The 18,843-nt window shown below is 31.5% G+C and overlaps 2 protein-coding genes across 2 annotated transcripts in view; one reads left to right on the top strand and one right to left on the bottom strand.

Annotated features, from left to right (window-relative positions):
• Positions 1–7,831, top strand: part of LOC111703494 (ATP-sensitive inward rectifier potassium channel 12) — a gene marked incomplete at its 5' end in the record, with an annotated part of 17,568 nt that extends 9,737 nt beyond the window's left edge. Inside the window, 7 exon segments of the mRNA XM_023475443.1 lie at positions 1,200–1,314; positions 2,600–2,677; positions 3,864–3,965; positions 4,678–4,746; positions 5,214–5,279; positions 6,827–6,922; positions 7,063–7,831. Of these exon segments, the coding sequence (XP_023331211.1) occupies positions 1,200–1,314; positions 2,600–2,677; positions 3,864–3,965; positions 4,678–4,746; positions 5,214–5,279; positions 6,827–6,922; positions 7,063–7,263 (727 nt within the window).
• Positions 7,832–13,653: 5,822 nt separating this feature from the next.
• The window catches only part of LOC111703493 (uncharacterized), a gene marked incomplete in the record, with an annotated part of 58,343 nt that continues 53,153 nt past the window's right edge, over positions 13,654–18,843 (bottom strand). The window contains 7 exon segments of the mRNA XM_023475441.1: positions 13,654–14,494; positions 14,681–14,788; positions 16,486–16,595; positions 17,220–17,333; positions 17,748–17,848; positions 18,026–18,149; positions 18,237–18,321. Coding sequence (XP_023331209.1) covers positions 14,387–14,494; positions 14,681–14,788; positions 16,486–16,595; positions 17,220–17,333; positions 17,748–17,848; positions 18,026–18,149; positions 18,237–18,321 — 750 coding nt within the window.

Genomic DNA, 18,843 nt, shown 5'->3' with positions numbered 1-18,843 from the left:
TTTTTAAAGGGCTTTAAAAAATTCAATCTTTAGATCTATAGCTTTAGTCACAAAACTTTTTTTTTTGTACTCAGACCAGACTTTTTCCGCCCTTTACCCTACCCTATGCATTAACAAAAAAAGCTTAAAACAATCCTTTAAATTTCTTCTCATTAAAAGTCACAACACTTTACGGTGATAGTGTCAAAAATGAGAGTGCTTGGACAAACAAACTAAATTTCTCGAGACAGGAGCATCAGATAGATGTCTTATGTGTCTTTAACCCAATCAAAAACGGGCCGCCTGCTTAGGGTTAACAGATCAAGGAAGAACGATGTTTCCTTATTTATCTTAATTATTCAAATTCAAATTAGAATATTCTTGATCTTCCAGGAATACGTCATTTGTGTTGAGTTTACAGAGTACGCAAGCGTACACTTAATTTTCACGGATTTTTACACAGCATTTTTGAAATATATACACACTAAGTTTTCTGTACAGAGAAAACGATAAAACTCTGGAATAGAAGGACGACTTTTAGACATAAGTTATAACATAGCAGTTGTACAGTGTAAACAGACCCATTTCACTTCCTAAGTGATTTAATAAGTCACTAGTATACCCATTTGCTTTGTAACAACATTAAAACTACACTTTAATATTTCTGTAATGCGTCTTTCTTTTCCACAATTTTCTGGTTCGTACTGTAGAATACATTCAATTCATCGGAATCGTTAGTTTGATGAAAATTTTTACGAGAGGCAGTTGACCTTGGTTCGACCCAAGGTTGTAATGCAAGGAAAGTTATTTCAGAGGTGTACGCATCTTTTGTACTGTAATGTACTGTCTCTGGGCGGTAATGTAAACACAAGAAGGATGTTGAAGCCTGACATGGGATCCATCTTTCACATAAAAAAATTGATGAAATATTCTTGTCATAGGAAACTATTATCAAAATTATCAAAATTGAATGCTTTCAACCTACTCGAATACTAAACGAACACTGCATGCATCTATTCTTGTTTACAAATTCCGCCCAGTTTCAATATGTACGCAGAGTACACGCAACTGCAATTAACTTTCCTTGCATTAAATCCTTGGGTTCGACCATGGTTTAACTTATTCTTCCATTGGTGGTTCACCATCTTATTGGTTCTCAATGCACTAGCGTGGTTAACAAAGTAGTTGTTTTATTGACGATTTAAAATTGTCCTTCTCAGGATTGATCAGAACTCCCCCCTGTGGAAGATGGGCCCCAAGGAACTCCTGAGCTACAAGTTTGAGATTATTGTGATCCTAGAGGCTATTGTTGAACCTACTGGGAACAATACACAGGTATAGCAAGAAACTTTGTAAAAAAATTGGTAACCTGAGAACCATACACTGATATTAAATATTTAAACCAATTTTGAAATTCATCCTCAAGCTAAAATGATCCTCTAAACTCCAACAGTACCTTTTATATCTTTCACTGATCAAGGATGTCACACTAATCCTTTTAAATATATAGAAACACTTGTAATATCTAACATTTGATTCCCAAACTATTTTTTACTTTAATAAATAATAATCATATCTATCGCAGAAAATTAATAATTAAATTTGAATTTTGAAAATCTCTTTAGACTTGTTTAGATTGTTTGTTTCCTTTATAGTAAAAATGAAGTGTCCGTTTTCAGAATAGGGTTTTTTTTAAATTATTAAATAACGACGACGAAAAATAAAGTAAAATTGATACAGTAATCTAATTAGGATGTTATGAACATATTTCTCAAAAGAAAGTTGTCTATAAATCAATGCTAGAATCAATTATTTCGTTTTCATTATTATATTGAATTTCTTGTTCTCTTTGAATTTATTCGCAGATTTCTTCAAATTCGTCAAATGCCGTCTTTTCAATAATAATTCTAGAAAATCTGCGGAAAATCTTTGAATAATGAGAAACCATAATAATGAAAAAATAGAAACAAATAATTAAACAATATTACTTTTTTTCGATGGTAAGATTAATTTTTATTTTCTCAACCTGTTCCTAAAAAACTACTTTACTGTAGAATTTTTTTTTCATATTATGTCGTCGTTATTTAATAATTTAAAAAAACTGATTCTCAAAACGTATCCACCCGGCCAAAGTAGGAATTTTGAACGTCGAATTTGCGCTCAAACTCAGGATTTACACACGTGGATTTAACGGTTCTGTCAATATTTCAGAAAACTGTGACTTTCGATCACAATTGGACCCTTTTTACATAATTTTATAGCCTTTTATCTTAAATATTTTTTTGTTGGCATATACATTTTGAATGAAAAATTATAACATGAACAAATCTTTAGGTCTAAAGACTGATGAGTTATAGACGAAAAAACGTATGATTTCAAATAAAAGAAACCTAATGCTTCTCTCTCTCGTTAGTTCAGGGTGTACAGATCTTTAAAAAGTTTAATATGCCGAAAATGAATCCGAAAGAAGTTTTCCACAACACTGCATACTCAGTTCAAATACCTTACATAGCCGGTCACTCCCTTTAAATGCTAATGCTGTTGCCATCTTTGAATTCAGGGGCTCACTTCAAGATTGCGCTTACAGTTCCTTTATAATAATTTATGCTTTGCATCTTAGGCCAGATCTTCCTTTATACCAAGTGAGATTCTCTGGGGGCACAGATTTGACAGTATGGTTAGCTATCTCAAGCATAAGGTAACCTTAGGCCTTGGCGTCATCTCATTTCTTAGTTTGTTTAAAGTGCTTAGTTTTTTAAATGAAATTTTGCGTTTATAGGTCAAATCTCGATATCCGCTGTGGTAACTTTTAAATTTGTATGGTTATTGTATGTGTAGCAAATTCCCGCATAACAATTATGAGACCCAATAATCGTTCACTATCTCATAAGTTTTGCTCAGACAAACAAGAAGACACAAAGATATACAGGGTGTCCCAATAAACATGGGAATTCAGTGACGAATTCGATATCGTCTTTTCAAATAATTCTTTGATTTAGTATAGTGATACCTACTGAGAAAGCTGTTATCTGTAAGAGTTTCGTCTGCTATGTTCACATTTTGTTTGCTTATGTTTTGACTGGATACAGTTGTACTTAGTAAAAACAAGAAAATTGCAGTATACAAACAGAGTAAACTTTGCCGTCTTAACTGTTCATCTTGCGGAGACATTATAGACACATCTTCACAGTCTTTTACTCTTTTCATAAAATAAAGTCTACCAGACATAATAATATTATGGCTTATGAAGTTAGGTATTACAAAGCTAATTCATAACAAAGACGATGTCGGATTTGTCACTGAATTCCCATGTTTTTGGGACAACCTGTAACTTATTTTTATAAAAAGGTCGGCGTTTATATCAATACTTTCAATACGACTTCAAACAAGATTTTTTAAATTAAATGTTTATAAGTAAACGTTATTAAAATCTGTTATTTGACAGCTTCTCTTTGTTTCTGTTATAAAAGAAATGAAAAGAAATGAAAGAAATCAATCAAAACTGAAAGTCGTCTTCATAAACGACGACTTTATACATATATTTCGGAACCCAGCGTTGCCAGAAAAACTAAACTTTCTCTAAATAAGACAACTTCTCAATTTATAATTTTCAAACATTCCCGTGGTTTGTAAGAGTTTCCAAATCTATAGTTTCCGCACAGGCAACGTTGAATTACAAAATTACAAGACAGAGAGAGAGAGAGCATGCGCGTACTCCCTTGGGCCTCTACCTCACGGTTATTGTGAAGAAATCATAATAATAAAAAGAAAACATAAAGTGTTATATCTGTATTGTTATTTATCTAAGGTATAGGGTGTGTTTGCTGTGGATTGCTGTGGTATGAATAAGTATCACCAGATCATATTACTCCAATGCTGTGTAGGGTGTGTATGCTGTGGATTGCTGTGGTATGAATCAAGTATCACCAGATCATATTACTCCAATGATCTCGGCTAAAGACTACCATGATCTCAAACAAAGAAGGGTAAACAAAATTCTTTCAATCAAAAAAAGTCTAAAATTGAATAAAGTTAAAGGGAGAACGCAGCGTCCATACAAATTCGGAAAGATGCAACATTCAACTCGGATCGTAAACAAATCAAATTAATTAAATAATATTCGCTGGCGCTGGGTTTTCGAACATTCTTGGAAAATATGAAAATGTCGTCTTCATTATCAAAAATCCTCGAAACAGGAATAAATGTTTTCAAAAGTAACTCTCAGATTATGAAAAATACAAAATATTATGAAATATCAACTTTTTACGAATGCTTCGAAAATTAATCGATGACTATTGTTTGTAATATCTGAATGATTTGTTTGGAATTAAATTGATTTGTTTACGATCCGAGTTGAATGTTGCATCTTTCTGAATTTATATGGACACTAAATTCTTCGGTGTGAGTCGTTTTAACAATTTTCTCCTAATTGACACAACAGATAAAAGTAAGATTAGTAGCGATCAAACGCGCTTTTTTATCGAATTAAGCCTATAGTGACCTATACCCCCTTTCATTTTTCGCGAATGTTCTAAAAATTATATCAGAAAAATTAGAACCACAATGGAAATTTTAACTCCAGAGGGGGATTAAATGATATACCCAACGGGATTCGATGAAAATTGGTGCATACGGAAAAAAACAACTTTTTATAAAGGAATGTTTTTTATATGAGCAACTGCCGATTTTTTTGTTGAGGTTTTACCTTCAAGAAGAGGTAGTCTTCAAGTTCCGTCATTTTTACCTTCGCATATGAAAAAACAACAGGTACAAAACAAAATATTTAAAAACATAATTTAAATTATTTACATTTATAAGTTTTGACATTTTATAATCATACACGAAACAAGGAATTTTTAAACAATATGAAATCATACAATGTCAAAATCACATGTAAGTGATAAAATATTTACCGCGCCCCAGCAACCGGGCTGAAAAGCCAAATACTGTTTTAGCGGAATCTCCCCGTATCGACAATTTTTTTTAATTGATTAAATAAAGAACAAAAAAAGAATAAGCTATAAATAAAAAGTTATAAAATGAACATTCTTTTGTTTCAAAAATGTAATCTCGTTTTATTGCAGTTAATTAAAAATTGGTTAATTAATTTAATTTTGAGATTAGATGTTCTGAAAAAATAAATTATGCATGGTATAGTTTCATTTGCATCACCAAATCATTTATCAACAACTAAATTAATAAACAAGGCTTTTAAAATTATTTGTCTTGTTTAGAACCATTCTGGAAGAATGTCTCAGATGTCTATCAATGATTTAAATAAGTTTATTGCTCAGCATCAGGTAGTTTTATACGAAGATAATATATACTCTAGATGTAAGTCCAGGTAGATATATCCAAAGATAATATATACTCTAGATGTGTGTCCAGGTAGATATATCCAAAGATAATAAATACTCTAGATGTGTGTCCAGGTAAATATATCCAAAGATAATAAATACTCTAGATGTGTGCCCAGGTAGATATATCCAAAGATAATGAATACTCTAGATGTATGCCCAGGTAGATATATCTAAAGATAAAATATACTCTAGATGTGTGCCCAGGTAGATATATCTAAAGATAATATATACTCTAGATGTGTGCTTAGGTAGATATATATACAAAGATAATATATAATCTAGATGTGTCTCCAGGTAGATATATTTAAAGATAATGTATACTCGAGATGTATGCCCAGGTAGATATATCTAAATATAATATATATACTCTAGATGTGTGCCCAGGTAGATATATCCAAAGATAATACATAATCTAGATGTGTGTCCAGGTAGATATATCCAAAGATAATAAATACTATAGATGTGTGCCCAGGTAGATATATCCAAAGATAATATATACTCTGGATGTGTGTCCAGGTAGATATATCCAAAGATAGTATATACTGTAGATGTGTGCCCAGGTAGATGTATACAAAGATAATATATACACTGATGTACGACCACGTAGAAACCTCCCTGTAGAAAAAAACTCCTATTTGTACCTGCAGCTGCAATACAGTTTTTAATGCATGTAAAGCTAACTAGTTACCATTATCATAAGTTGTTATAAGTTGATTATATTCTTGTAGATCTAAACAAGTCTAACTTTTTCCAATGTGCCGTTTAGTTTTCTTCCTTTGCAATTTAAGCAATTTTTTAAAAACATTTTTCTTGCAATATTTGCGCAGTTTTTTTGGCGGAATTTATTTTTATGCAATTTTTTGCACAAAGGATACAACGAGTGTATAATTAAGGATTTAGATAATACTACTGAGTGTATAATTAAGGATTTTAATGCTACTACTGAATGTATAATTAAGGATTACAATGATACTACTGAGAGTATAATTATAGATTGCAATGATACTACTGAGTGTATAATTAAGGATTGCAATGATACTACTGAGTGTATAATCAAGAATTGCAATGATATTACTGAGTGTATAATTAAGGATTTCAATGATACTACTGATTGTATAATTAAGAATTGCAATAATACTACTGAGTGTATAATTAAGGATTTCAATGATACTAATGATTGTATAATTAAGGATTACAATGATACTACTGATTGTATAATCAAAAATAGCAATGATACTACTGAGTGTATAATTAAGGATTGCAATGATACTACTGAGTGTATAATCAAGAATTGCAATGATATTACTGAGTGTATAATTAAGGATTTCAATGATACTACTGATTGTATAATTAAGAATTGCAATGATACTACTGAGTGTATAATTAAGGATTTCAATGATATTACTGATTGTATAATCAAGAATTGCAATGATACTACTAAGTATATAATTAAGGATTGAAATGATACTACTAATTGCATAATTAAGGATTGCAATGATACTACTGAGGATGAGGAAGTGGATGGATATGTGGCTGGATCACAAAGCAGAAGAACATCATTATATCCATACTTATTCAACAAGGTTTGCGTTTATAATATTTTTATTCTCGGATATTTTGAATTTCTTTGACTCTCTTCTGCTTGATCAAGCCTGGTGACAAGCGTGTTCAATTGTGTAGTTGCGACAAAAATATTTAAAATATTTGAAATTTAATAATTTAGGACTATGAAGGACACAGCAGTGGTGAGCAGAACGAGAAGTCTATACCCCCTTCTCCAAACAAGATGTCCTCATCTCCAAATAAGATGTCCTCTTCTCCAAATAAGATTTCTTCTTCACCAAACAAGATTTCTGCTTCACCTAACAAGAAAAAAAGTTTTCCAGAAAAAAATATGGAGGATATTCTAGAGAAACAAGACTGATAGGGAATTAAGTATATGACCGCGAGAACTTTAACATTTTAGTTAAAAATAAATTGTTTAAGTTTACAACTCTGAAAATTCGGAGGTTTACATCTGGAAACGTGAATGAATTTTTTTTTTTTCATTTTGTTCTAAAAATCCTACATAAATACACACTAGACCCTATGTATTAGTTAAATCAGATTTTCTTATCCCTATATCTTTGTAACCCATGTAAGAATTAGAATCTTTGAGTTTGTGGTAAAGACTGAATTTTTTTCAGTAAACTTTCTAATTCCTTGACCAACAAACCAAAATGAAAAGACAACAATTTTCTTTTAATTGGATTCAAAACATGGTTTTCAATCGTCGTTGTCTGTACATATGGAATTTATGTTGTACTATATATAGAGATATATGTTTGTGCATGGAGTCACCCGTATTTTACTTCTTCAGCATTTTATAAATATTTTCTTATTTCTCTTATAGAGGATTATTGATTGAAAACTATACATTTTGTAAATATTTGACATGTTGTTTTGTTATAAATTATAAAATAAGTCGAATAAACCGAAAATTTAACTGACAATGGTTTCACAAAATGGGATTTGTAATCAGCAATGTATATTCTACTTCTTTCCACCTCTGTACAGACTTTTCGGTAATTTCCTAGAAAACGATTTTTGGAAAACTTGAAACTTTAAAACTTTAAATCTATATACATTAAGTAGTAATCTTTGTTTCGGTGTTTGTTTTTTTGTGTGCAAGTATAACTCAAAAACCCCTTGGCTGAATGGACTTAAATTTTGATTTTAGTAACTCACTATCCCATCTGTGAGTTTAATATCTTTAGTTTGGATTGGAAAAGTCTAAATTTGAATGGAAGTTGACTTTTAGCTTCCAGGCAATGCTTGGTTCCCGGCCAAGCTACTCTAGTATTATACAGAGCGTCCCATATCATATTAGATTATCTCCAAGTTTCAACGCCAAAATAAACCCATAATACTAGAAAAACCTATAATTTTCCGCAAGAAAATTCTTATATTAACCTTATTCAATTTTTCAAAATGATTCATTTTTCTTAAATTTTCTGATTAGTCCCGAAAATCGTAATTTAGACCGATTGACGATCTAATATGATGTTTTACACCCTGTAGCATCACGCGCTAGAGATGTCAACGATAGTGTAACGTAACGTAAAATGTATGTTTTTGTACGTTACGCTACAATAATGTGTAACGTTTGGATATATTCTATATAACGTGAACGTTAAACGTTAACGTTATAGGAGCTCATACCCAACGTTAACGTTAGAGGATAAAAATATTCTTTGCACTGAAATGCATTGTAACGTACAGAACTATGCCCCAATGACGTTTTATTAAAGCAAAACGTTTGCCATCTTTTAGATCTTAAACCAAGTGAAAGTGTAACGTAACTCGTAAGGTCTCTGAAAATATTTACCTTGCATGAAAGTGGAACATTAAAAAATTGTGGTTTCATTACATAAGCTTTAACGCAACGTTGGGAAAGTTTTTTAAAACGGGAAATGCAAAAGCGTAACGGAGCTTACTGTTTTTTCACAACATTAAAGCTTAACGTTGTATAAGGTATTCAAGTGCAGAATTCATTACGTAACGTTACTCTTTGCAATAAAATTTCATAATGTGCAACGTAACATTTTAAACGTTAATACTTTTGATGAGCACTATCGTAACGAAAGCTAAAATCTAGAAAAATCAAAACGTTGACTTCTCTATCGCGCGCTTACCAAAACATCACTCAACCTCTTGTTAAAATAGATTTTCATAAAAAGCTTGGAAAAACTCTTAATTTATTTATACCGAGCATGTCAATTTGTCATTTATAAAAAGTTAATTTGTGTTTTTCGAGTAGTACTTATATACATTAATGGAGGGGTTTCAGCTCAATTTATTATTTTTTTTCATAAATATTAAATTATAATTGAGAATAAGTATGAACATACTTGATACTTAGACTCACATTATCAACAATATATCAAAAGTAATGATGTGTTTTTTGAATAGTACTTTTATACATTAATGGAGGGTTTTCAGCTCAATTTATTATTTTTTTCATAAATATTAAATTATAATTGAGAATAAGTATACACCTACTTGATACTTAGACTCACATTATCAACAATATATCAAAAGTAAGGATGTAGTAAAGGACACAAGATTAGCCATCAAAATACAGCTACTAATACACGCTCTAAATGCCACACAGGGAAACTAACTTAGCTATAAAAATAGAGCTACTAATACACGCTCTAAATGCCTCACAGAGGGACACAAACTTAGCCATCAAAATACAGCTACTAATACACGCTCTAAATGCCACACAGGGACACAAACTTAGCTATCAAAATACAGCTACTAATACACGCTCTAAATGCCACACAGGGACAAACGCCTAGCTATCAAAATAGGGCTACTAATACACGCTCTAAATGCCACACAGGGACACAAGCTTAGCTATCAAAATACAGCTACTAATACACGCTCTAAATGCCACATAGGGACACGTGCCTAGCCAAGAATGTAAGGCTTACATTCATTGTGCCTAGCTATCAAAATACAGCTACTAACACACGCTCTAAATGCCACACAAGGACACAAGCCTAGCTATCAAACAAGCTGTATCGATCAATGCCAAGACATCTAGGCACAATCTTATAAGCTATCGATGTCAACCAGAAACTAGCTCGAATCAATGCCAAACCGATTAGCAAGATCTCAGCTATGTTTCAACGAGCACTTGCGGTAATCAAAGCAGAGTCTCAATCAACTGAGGTATATATGCATAATAAACAATCACAATATGGGTATGACGGAGTTGTATATTTATCTACGAACTTGATATGAGTTAATTGCAATACAGGATTAGCGTTATTACTATAAACAGTAAACAACTTAGATTGCAATAGGCATAAACTTTTGCTACAATGAGATTGAAAAGTCCAGAAGAACAACATGTCGAAATTTTATCCAAACAATATGTGACTTCATAGCCGCTTTATTATTGAACAAAGATAAAATAATTTTGTACTTTAACATGTGTATTAGCTATGCTGAAAAGGAAATTGGTATTCCGCGCATAGGATTATAAATTAAGGGGTATCGATAGTCATCAAATGGAGACAAATGGAGCCCAGCCTCCCAACTTTATTATTTGAGATTTCATAGTAACCTTGCTCCAATTTCCCGCATTTTCTCAATCTAATTAAATATCCTGTACCTCAGCTGATTTCACCACTTTTTCCTACAGCCAGTATTTCCTTTATCAACAATTATCATGTATTCAGTCTTCCCCATATCATCCATTATCCTGCATACTGTATTCCCCATATCATCCATTATCCTGTATACTGTATTCTCCGTATCATCCATTATCCTGTATCCAGTATTCCCCNCATAAATGTACTTTAGTATAAACTGTAGTACCTGTATATTTATACATAAATGTACTTTAGTATAAACTGTAGTACCTCTCACCCTGTATATATATATATATATATATATATATATAGAGTATATAATATAATAATAATTATAGTTAGCTATATCTGGTCATTAGACTGGACTTAATTGGCTGATTTTTTTAGGAAACCCACGAGTACGTGCCTGGGGGGAAACATATGCTAAAAAATTGATTTTTTATTCAAAATACCATTGTCTTTTAAGTATTTTTATTTATAACATTGAGTGCATAATGGTTAGTTTGTAAACTACAATTGCTGGCCAATCCGTAACACTTTTTAAATTTGTCTCCATTTGTGATATTGCATATAATTAGCCTTTCCCAACGGGATTGTTTAATAAAGTTTTTTAATACTCACATATTACCGGCCTTCGAGTTCGACCATAATTAAGTGACATATAAGACACCCTACTTGAAAAAAAATAATGTCATGAATTTTAAACCTAAATTTTATTTTTTCATGCAAAATTATCTTAGAGGATAATCTTGAAATACCATTTTTAATATTTTGTCATTAATGAAAAGAAAAAATTTTATTTGGCGCATTTTTGTTGGAAAGAAATATTTTTTTAAACTTTTTTATTTTAGATATGTGAATAATTTTTTTAAAAAAATTATTGAACATTTTTTACGCATTATTATTTTAAGTCCAGAAAGATAATAACATAGATCATCGAGATTCAATGACTGAACAGAGTCCGAATTTATTCCATTTGAGCAGCGTCACAAATCCGCCAAAAACCGGTTTAAATCTTGAATCATTGAATACAATTTTAAGTGGAACAAACCGTATTTGAGTCGCATCTCAAATTTAAGCCGCGGCTCAAATAATTCGGCCTTAAACATATAAAAAAAATGAAAAATCAAAGAAAGAAAAGGCAATAATATGAAATATGCATAATAAAAATTAGTTAAAACAAAATACCAAAATACAGGATTAATTTGTATCCAGATTTACGTTTTTTTCAAAATAACGAGGAATGCGTGAAAAAATATTGAAATAACTTTTTAAAAAATTGAAAATTTGCTATATGCTTTAAAATAATAATAATCTCCGTTTGCACATTTTTGTTTGAGGGTCTACCGACCTGTTTGTTATCGGATTTTCAAGATTGAAAACATTTTGATATTTAAATACAGTTTCCAATTCAATGAGCCCAATTTTAGGCTTATAGATCTAGAGATATGCATGGGAAGGGTGGAGCTGGAGAGCGGCTCGTCAGTGTTCCAAAAAATCCAAATTAGTCAATAAGAGATGTTCAAACATGTGTCATATGTTACATTTTTCTTGCGTGCTTTTTGAACTTTTTTTAAACCCTCCCTAGCACCCTAACCATTTAAGTGAGTGGTTTATTTTTTTAATGAGCAGTGCAGGCCTTGAAAGGTTGTGCTAAGGGTATGTGACACACTCCCCTTAACCCCCCCCCCCATCTATATTAGAAAAAAAAGCTCAATCACTATAGAAGGTTAAACACTTTGTAGCTGATTAAGTATGAGTTAGATATCCATGATTTTGTTAATTTAAACCGTTTTTTCAATGCGGCTTCTCTGTTAAAATGACTTGCCGGCGCATTTCTTTCTTATAAGCAACCACAAAAAAACGCTTTCGAGTCAGAAAAACTACATTAGTTTCCACATTTCAAAATCAGATTAATGTTTCAAGGCTACTGTTGAAAACCAGGCATTGCCATCTTTGCAAGAAGGGTAACTTGAAATCACGCTTATACAGTCCCTTTAATTAACAAAACCATAGTCCCTTTAATTTACACAACCATAAAGTCCTTTTAATTTACACAACCATAATCCCTTTAAAGTACACAACCATAACACATGAGTCATGAGGCCATCATCTCTACGGTAAATTTACACAACCATAAACACATGAGGCATGAGGCCATCATCTCTACTGTAAATTTACGCAACCATAAACACATGAGTCATGAGGCCATCATCTCAACAGTAAATTTACACAACCATAAACACATGAGTCATGAGGCCATCATCTCTTTGGTAAAATTACACAACCATAACACATGAGTCATGAGGCCTTCATTTCTACGGTAAATTTACACAACCATAAACACATGAGGCATGAGCCCATCATCTCTGCGGTAAATTTACGCAACCATAAACACATGTGTCATGAGGCCATCATCTCAACGGTAAATTTACACAACCATAAACACATGAGTCATGAGGCCATCATCTCTATGGTAAAATTACACAACCATAACACATGAGTCATGAGGCCATCATCTCTACGGTAAATTTACACAACCATAACACATGAGTAATGAGGCAATCAATTCTACGGTAAATTTACATAACCATAAACACATGAGTCATGAGGCCATCATCTCTACGGTAAATTTACACAACCATAAACACATGAGTCATGAGGCCGTCATCTCTACTATAAATTTTAAAAACCATAAACACATGAAGCATATTTCTTGCTTGAAAAGTGTTTCGTTCTGAAAATTTCCTCAATTGTTTCTGTAGCAATAAATTCTTCACTTTTATAGAGAACCCTCAATTAGAAATAGCCATCTTTTCATAAAGATACAATTCATTCATTCTTGATTAGTAAAAAACTTTTCAGGGCTCCGTTGTGAAAAGAGCATGGCAATCTATAAATTCAAGATCAGTTAAAATTACGCGTAAAGTCGATCTCTCTATTGTTTTTAGTAAAATAAATGTTGACAAATATTTATTTCAGCATATACATTTTATCAAAATAAATTAATTAAAGTCTTTTATAGACTTGACAGAAAACTACTTCAGCATATACATTTTATTAAAATACATTAATTAAAGTCTTTTATAGACTTGACAGAAAAACTACTTCAGCATAAAAACATAGAAAGAAAAGTTTGAAAAAGTTAGTTTTAGAAAATTCTTTTTTGGACTTTTGTATTAAGTAATATTTTAACATGTAAAGCTGTAATTTTAATAAAAAAAAAAGAATTATAAAACTTTTAATAAGACTAAATCATGGTCTAGATTTTTCACATATTAAAATCATACAACAAACGAAAGAAATAAATTAAGGTAAGTTTAGCAGTTGTATAAAGATTTATATCCCATCCTTAAAACCCATTCCAGGGATGTAAAATCGCATTTTTAAAATAAATGTTATAAATTCTCTAGTTCTTTTTGTTTATGAAAATCATTTTTCAGAAAAAATGGCTTTCAAAAAACACCTACCTTTTGTTTGTAGTTCAACCTATGCTAAAAAAAGAAACAAAATGTTTATTATTATTATTATTATTATTCGCATGCACACATAACTAGTTAAACTTTAAAACCCTCAGGAGCTGAAAGCTCTAAAGTTTAACTATCTAGGCTCAAAACGTTTAATCATTTCGGTGCAAGGGTTTCCATTTAAGGGATTGGTTGCAGAAAGATCTATAACTTACCAACAATTTAGTTTTGTTCAGATCACCAGAGGACGCCATCTTGGCTCGGTATCACATAGTAAAAATCATGACATTAGATGTCAAGTGAAATAAAGAAAAAAAAGAGTAATAAAAATAATATATTTTTTTCCTTTTTTAAAATTCCTTCCTATAAGTTAGGTCAGCGTACTATAGATCAAAGTTTATTGTTACATCCCTAAACGTTAAAATTGATGTCTAAATCAAAATTTTTGATTCAAAATTAGTATAAACAACTTACGGTTGCAATTATGAACTTGAGGCGGCCACCATATCATTGAATCCGTTGGTTTGTGCCAAATACAGGTAACCTTGAATAATTTCAAACCTCACTGACTGTTACAGTACTTTGGTACAGATAAGAAATTAAATATCAAATAAAATAAAATACATAATTATTTCCCCCCCCCCAAAAAAAAAACCTATATTTTGAAATTATGTCAATTACAATAATTTGATTTGAATGACTATTTTTTTCTGTTATCATAAGAAATTACCTTTTGTGTAGTTTGATTGGTATGCCAAACCATTAAGCTACTTGGGCAATCATACAGAAGGCTATCCCCCAGAGATCTCTTCTTATACGGCCAAGAAACATCCATATTCTAAACATTTCTCTACTTTAACCTAATTAAAGGTCAACAAATAATTCATCTGCACTAACAGTTGTTAATCGTTTTTTAAAGGATCGTTGAACAATCTTTTTTGTTTTGTTTTTCAATTGTTTTTAAAAACGATTGTTTCGTTTTTGGAAAAGAAACGATAATTTTTAAAAACGACCCACTCGTTTTGAACTTTTAGAAAACAAGTAACTATCGTTTTAGAAAAAAGGCATTTTTTTAAAAACGATTTGTGACCGTTTTTTTATATGATTATTTTTTTCAAAAACTATCGTTTTTGAAAAATAAATATTTATTGGAAATTATGTTATTGATCATTAACAAAAGTTTGTCCTTAACGATCATTAACCTAGGGTCGTCATTAATGATCGTTAATGAAGGGTTGTCATTAACGATCGTTAACGAAACAACAAACTTTATAAAAACGGTTGTTTTCGGAGAATGATCATTTTTGAAGAAAAAAAAATACATGGGGCTTTATTGAATGAAGTTTAAAGTTGTGGGGTAGCTAAAACTTCTTGATATTTTCTTAAAAACTACTCAATGATAAGTACAGATGCCCTTCAGGTCAGTTTCCTCTCTTTCTTAACAAACGATCATTAACCAAGGGTCATTGTTAACGATTGTTAACAAAGGTTGTCGTTAACGATGGTTAACAAATGATCATCAAAAACGATTGTTAACAAAACGATCATTTTTCAAAGCGATCATTTTAAAAACGACCATTTTTAAAAAAACAAACTTTTTGAAAAAATGATCGTTTTTAAAATCGATCGTTTCGTTTTTGATTTTTCGTCGTCGTTTTCACAACTAAACAATCGTTTTTCAAAAAAATGAAAACGTTAACATCCCCCAAGTAACAAAAGTAAGGAATTTCCCCAGATTCACCAACCATGGTGACTTTCTTTGATTCAAACTAAATCTTTTTTTCTTTGTATCCTTATTGATAAAAAATGATAATTTACTTCAGAACCATCTTTTAAAAAAATATTTAAAACTTTAAAACATTTTTTAAAATTTTTTCTTGACAATTCACTTGTCTGAATAAACAAAATACATGACAACTTCAGTAAGATCAAAAACAACTATAACATTCTGACTTAAGAAGATGTTTATATTTCTAAAAAGTTGGAGGGGCAATATAGTTGTTAAGTTATTCACTACTTTTGTTAGTTAATATTTCAAGATATTCCTGAGGAATTCTTGAGAAAATCTTGGGAATAGTTCCAGGGAAATTCCCAGGAATTGATTCTGAAGACCTTTTTGCTTCAAATTTTCTCTGGTTTTTCTGAAGAATTGGTAACAAGAAATTCCCTAAAATTGGTTACAAGAAATTCCTTGGATAGAGTTACGAGAATTTCCTCGGAATGGGTTACAAGAAATTCCTCGGACCTGGTTCCTCGGAATTGGTAACGAGAAATTCCTGGGAAAAGCTGTTGACATTTTCACCGGATTTTTCTGTGAAAGATTCCTGGGAATTTCCACAGATTTCCAGGAATGATTCCTGGGAATTTCTGCGGATTTTCAGCAAAATTGTTACTTGGGGGCCCTATCTACACCTTATTTCAGTTTCTCTTACTGAGATTTTCAAATTGAACCAATTGAAGATGAAAACCTCTTTTAAAGTAGCTTAAAAGCTCTATTAAGTTACTAAACTCTGATTGGCTAAGTCATTGACTTACCATCCAAGGAGTTGGTACATCAAGTCCACAAGACCTCTTCACACAAGAAGGAAGTGTGCTTGGCTGCCATTTTTTGTTTAAGCACTCCACCTCGAGATAAGGAAACTGTCCTAAAGTATTCACAATATATTAACCCTATCACAATTAAGGTGGGGGTGTTTTTAACCCCTCCCCCGCTCGCCACAGGGTTCACACTAGAATTCTTCATAGTTGTGAACAAGTTTTGCAATTTATTTTTTCTTGGCATTTGAGGGCACTCTTAGAAAACAAACATAAATAGTCTGTAATTTTTGCATTGATTTAGCAACAGATCAATAACATTTATTTAAAACGCCCTTGAAAAATGGATGCATGTTAATATTTGACAAAAGCAAAAATAAATATTTTACAACATTTTTCCAAAATACTTTTTGATTATTTTAAAGAGGATTTTAAAGATCAATTTTGCAGAACTACTTAGCTCACTTAGCAATTATACAATATACGTCTAATAGGTATCAAATGATTTTAAAAAATGTTCTCTACAATACATGCATTGAGTGCATTCTCAGCTCAACTGCCATGTGTCTAAAACTGATCAACTAATGGCTGCCCTGCCTAAGAACTATTCATACCAATCATTAGTTATCATAAACAATAACAACATAATTGTAATTCTGATTTGATTAGTGGATTTTGAACATAAATTTAAGATATCAAAAGCATAATGTACACCGATCTGCTTTTAATAATACCTCCTTCCCACTGGTATCCATTTGGGCAACGATAGGTTGTAATCTCAGGGTTGTAATTTCTCTCTGTTCCTTCTCCAGGTAGGATTGGAGGGGGTTGGGCTGGACATGGTAGTTCTAAAATATTAACTGGGTACATAGGCAAGATTAGGAAAATGATTATATAAAACTACTTTATATGTAGAGGGAAATTAAGGGGAATTTTACTTTACCAAGGGTTCCCAAGATCAATTGGTTGAAAGATCCTGTGATAAGTAAAATTTGCAATTTTCCAAAAAGTATTTATTTTTATTTATTTATTCTTAGATGAAAATGCACAAGTTTTTTTCATAAACACTTTGCAGAGTTGGTTGTTTTTGTACTTTATTGTCCCAAGGGACATTAGGTAAATTAACGTAACTCTGTTAGGGGAATCATGGGTGGTAAGAGCATAAATTTCTAAATTGTTTCTTTGAAATTCCTGTCAGTTCAATTCTTGTGAGAATAGTAATAACTAATAATTCCAGATATAGTAATTGTTAAAGAACTTACTGATGCATCTTTCAATATTAAATCTGTTACTCCAAGTTCCATCCCTCCGACAGAACACTAAAGCCTCATTTAACCCATTGCTAGGGTATCCCCAACCAATACTGAAACAAAAATTAGGTTATTCTTAATTTTGTTTTCTCTTACAAAATAACATTTTTTCTTAGAATTCTTCAAACTCACAGAAATCAGATAACCTTAGAATTTTCTTTTTAATCTAAATAAATTAAAAAGATTCATAAGCAAAAGATTGATATTCATAAAAGTAAAAGAATATTTACGCTGGACAAAAATATCTTATAGCTGAAGCATAGGGTCTAGGATCCTTTCCATCAACTGCTGTCCAGTTATATCTTCCCAGGTCATTCTGAGGAGGCAGGAAAGGAGGCTCAGTACAGTTTATGGCTGGAAGATAAGAAAATAATCATTTAAATTCTAAGATTACATTAAAACTGGGCCAAAACAGGGTTTGTTTAAAAAACTTAAGCTCACCAATACAGTTGGGCATTAGATTTCCTCCATATGATGGGATTGGTCTCCATTTTGCATTAGGTCCACATTCAACATCAAAAGTAAACTGCAAAATAGAATTAATGATTTTACTGCCTTTTGACCAACATTACTGACCTATTATTCCCCCAACAGAGGAAGGTAATGGTACTTAACGTCCCTTGGAACAATTATGAAAAATAAACACCTGTTCTGCAAAGTTTTCAGAAAAAAATTTGCACTTTTTATTATCTCAAATAGGGTTTCCAGTTGTAATTACGTTACGCGTAATTACACGAAGCACTTTCTTTCACTTACGCAGGAGCATTACACGTAATTTCTCGTTTATTGTGTTTACGAAAGAAAGTCTAGTTTCACGTAATTGATGCGTAATTACACGAAATTACATAATACGAAACAATTCCGTATTAAATAAAGTACATATTAATTCTCAGAAATAATTATAGCGGGACAGTATGTACTCAACCCCCCCTCCTTTGTTAAACTTTTTAGTTGTCGAACGTGAAAATTACATCAACATAATATTGGCTGAAATTCTGATTCAACTTGCATGACATTATTTTCCTTGTAAGTTAGTTGTTTTATTCAA

The sequence above is a fragment of the Eurytemora carolleeae genome, unplaced genomic scaffold (genome assembly GCF_000591075.1).
Source record: "Eurytemora carolleeae unplaced genomic scaffold, Eaff_2.0 scaffold536, whole genome shotgun sequence".
NCBI lineage: Eukaryota > Metazoa > Arthropoda > Copepoda > Calanoida > Temoridae > Eurytemora > Eurytemora carolleeae.
Note: the sequence above shows the minus strand (reverse complement) of the source record. Positions and strands in the feature narration are given on the sequence as shown.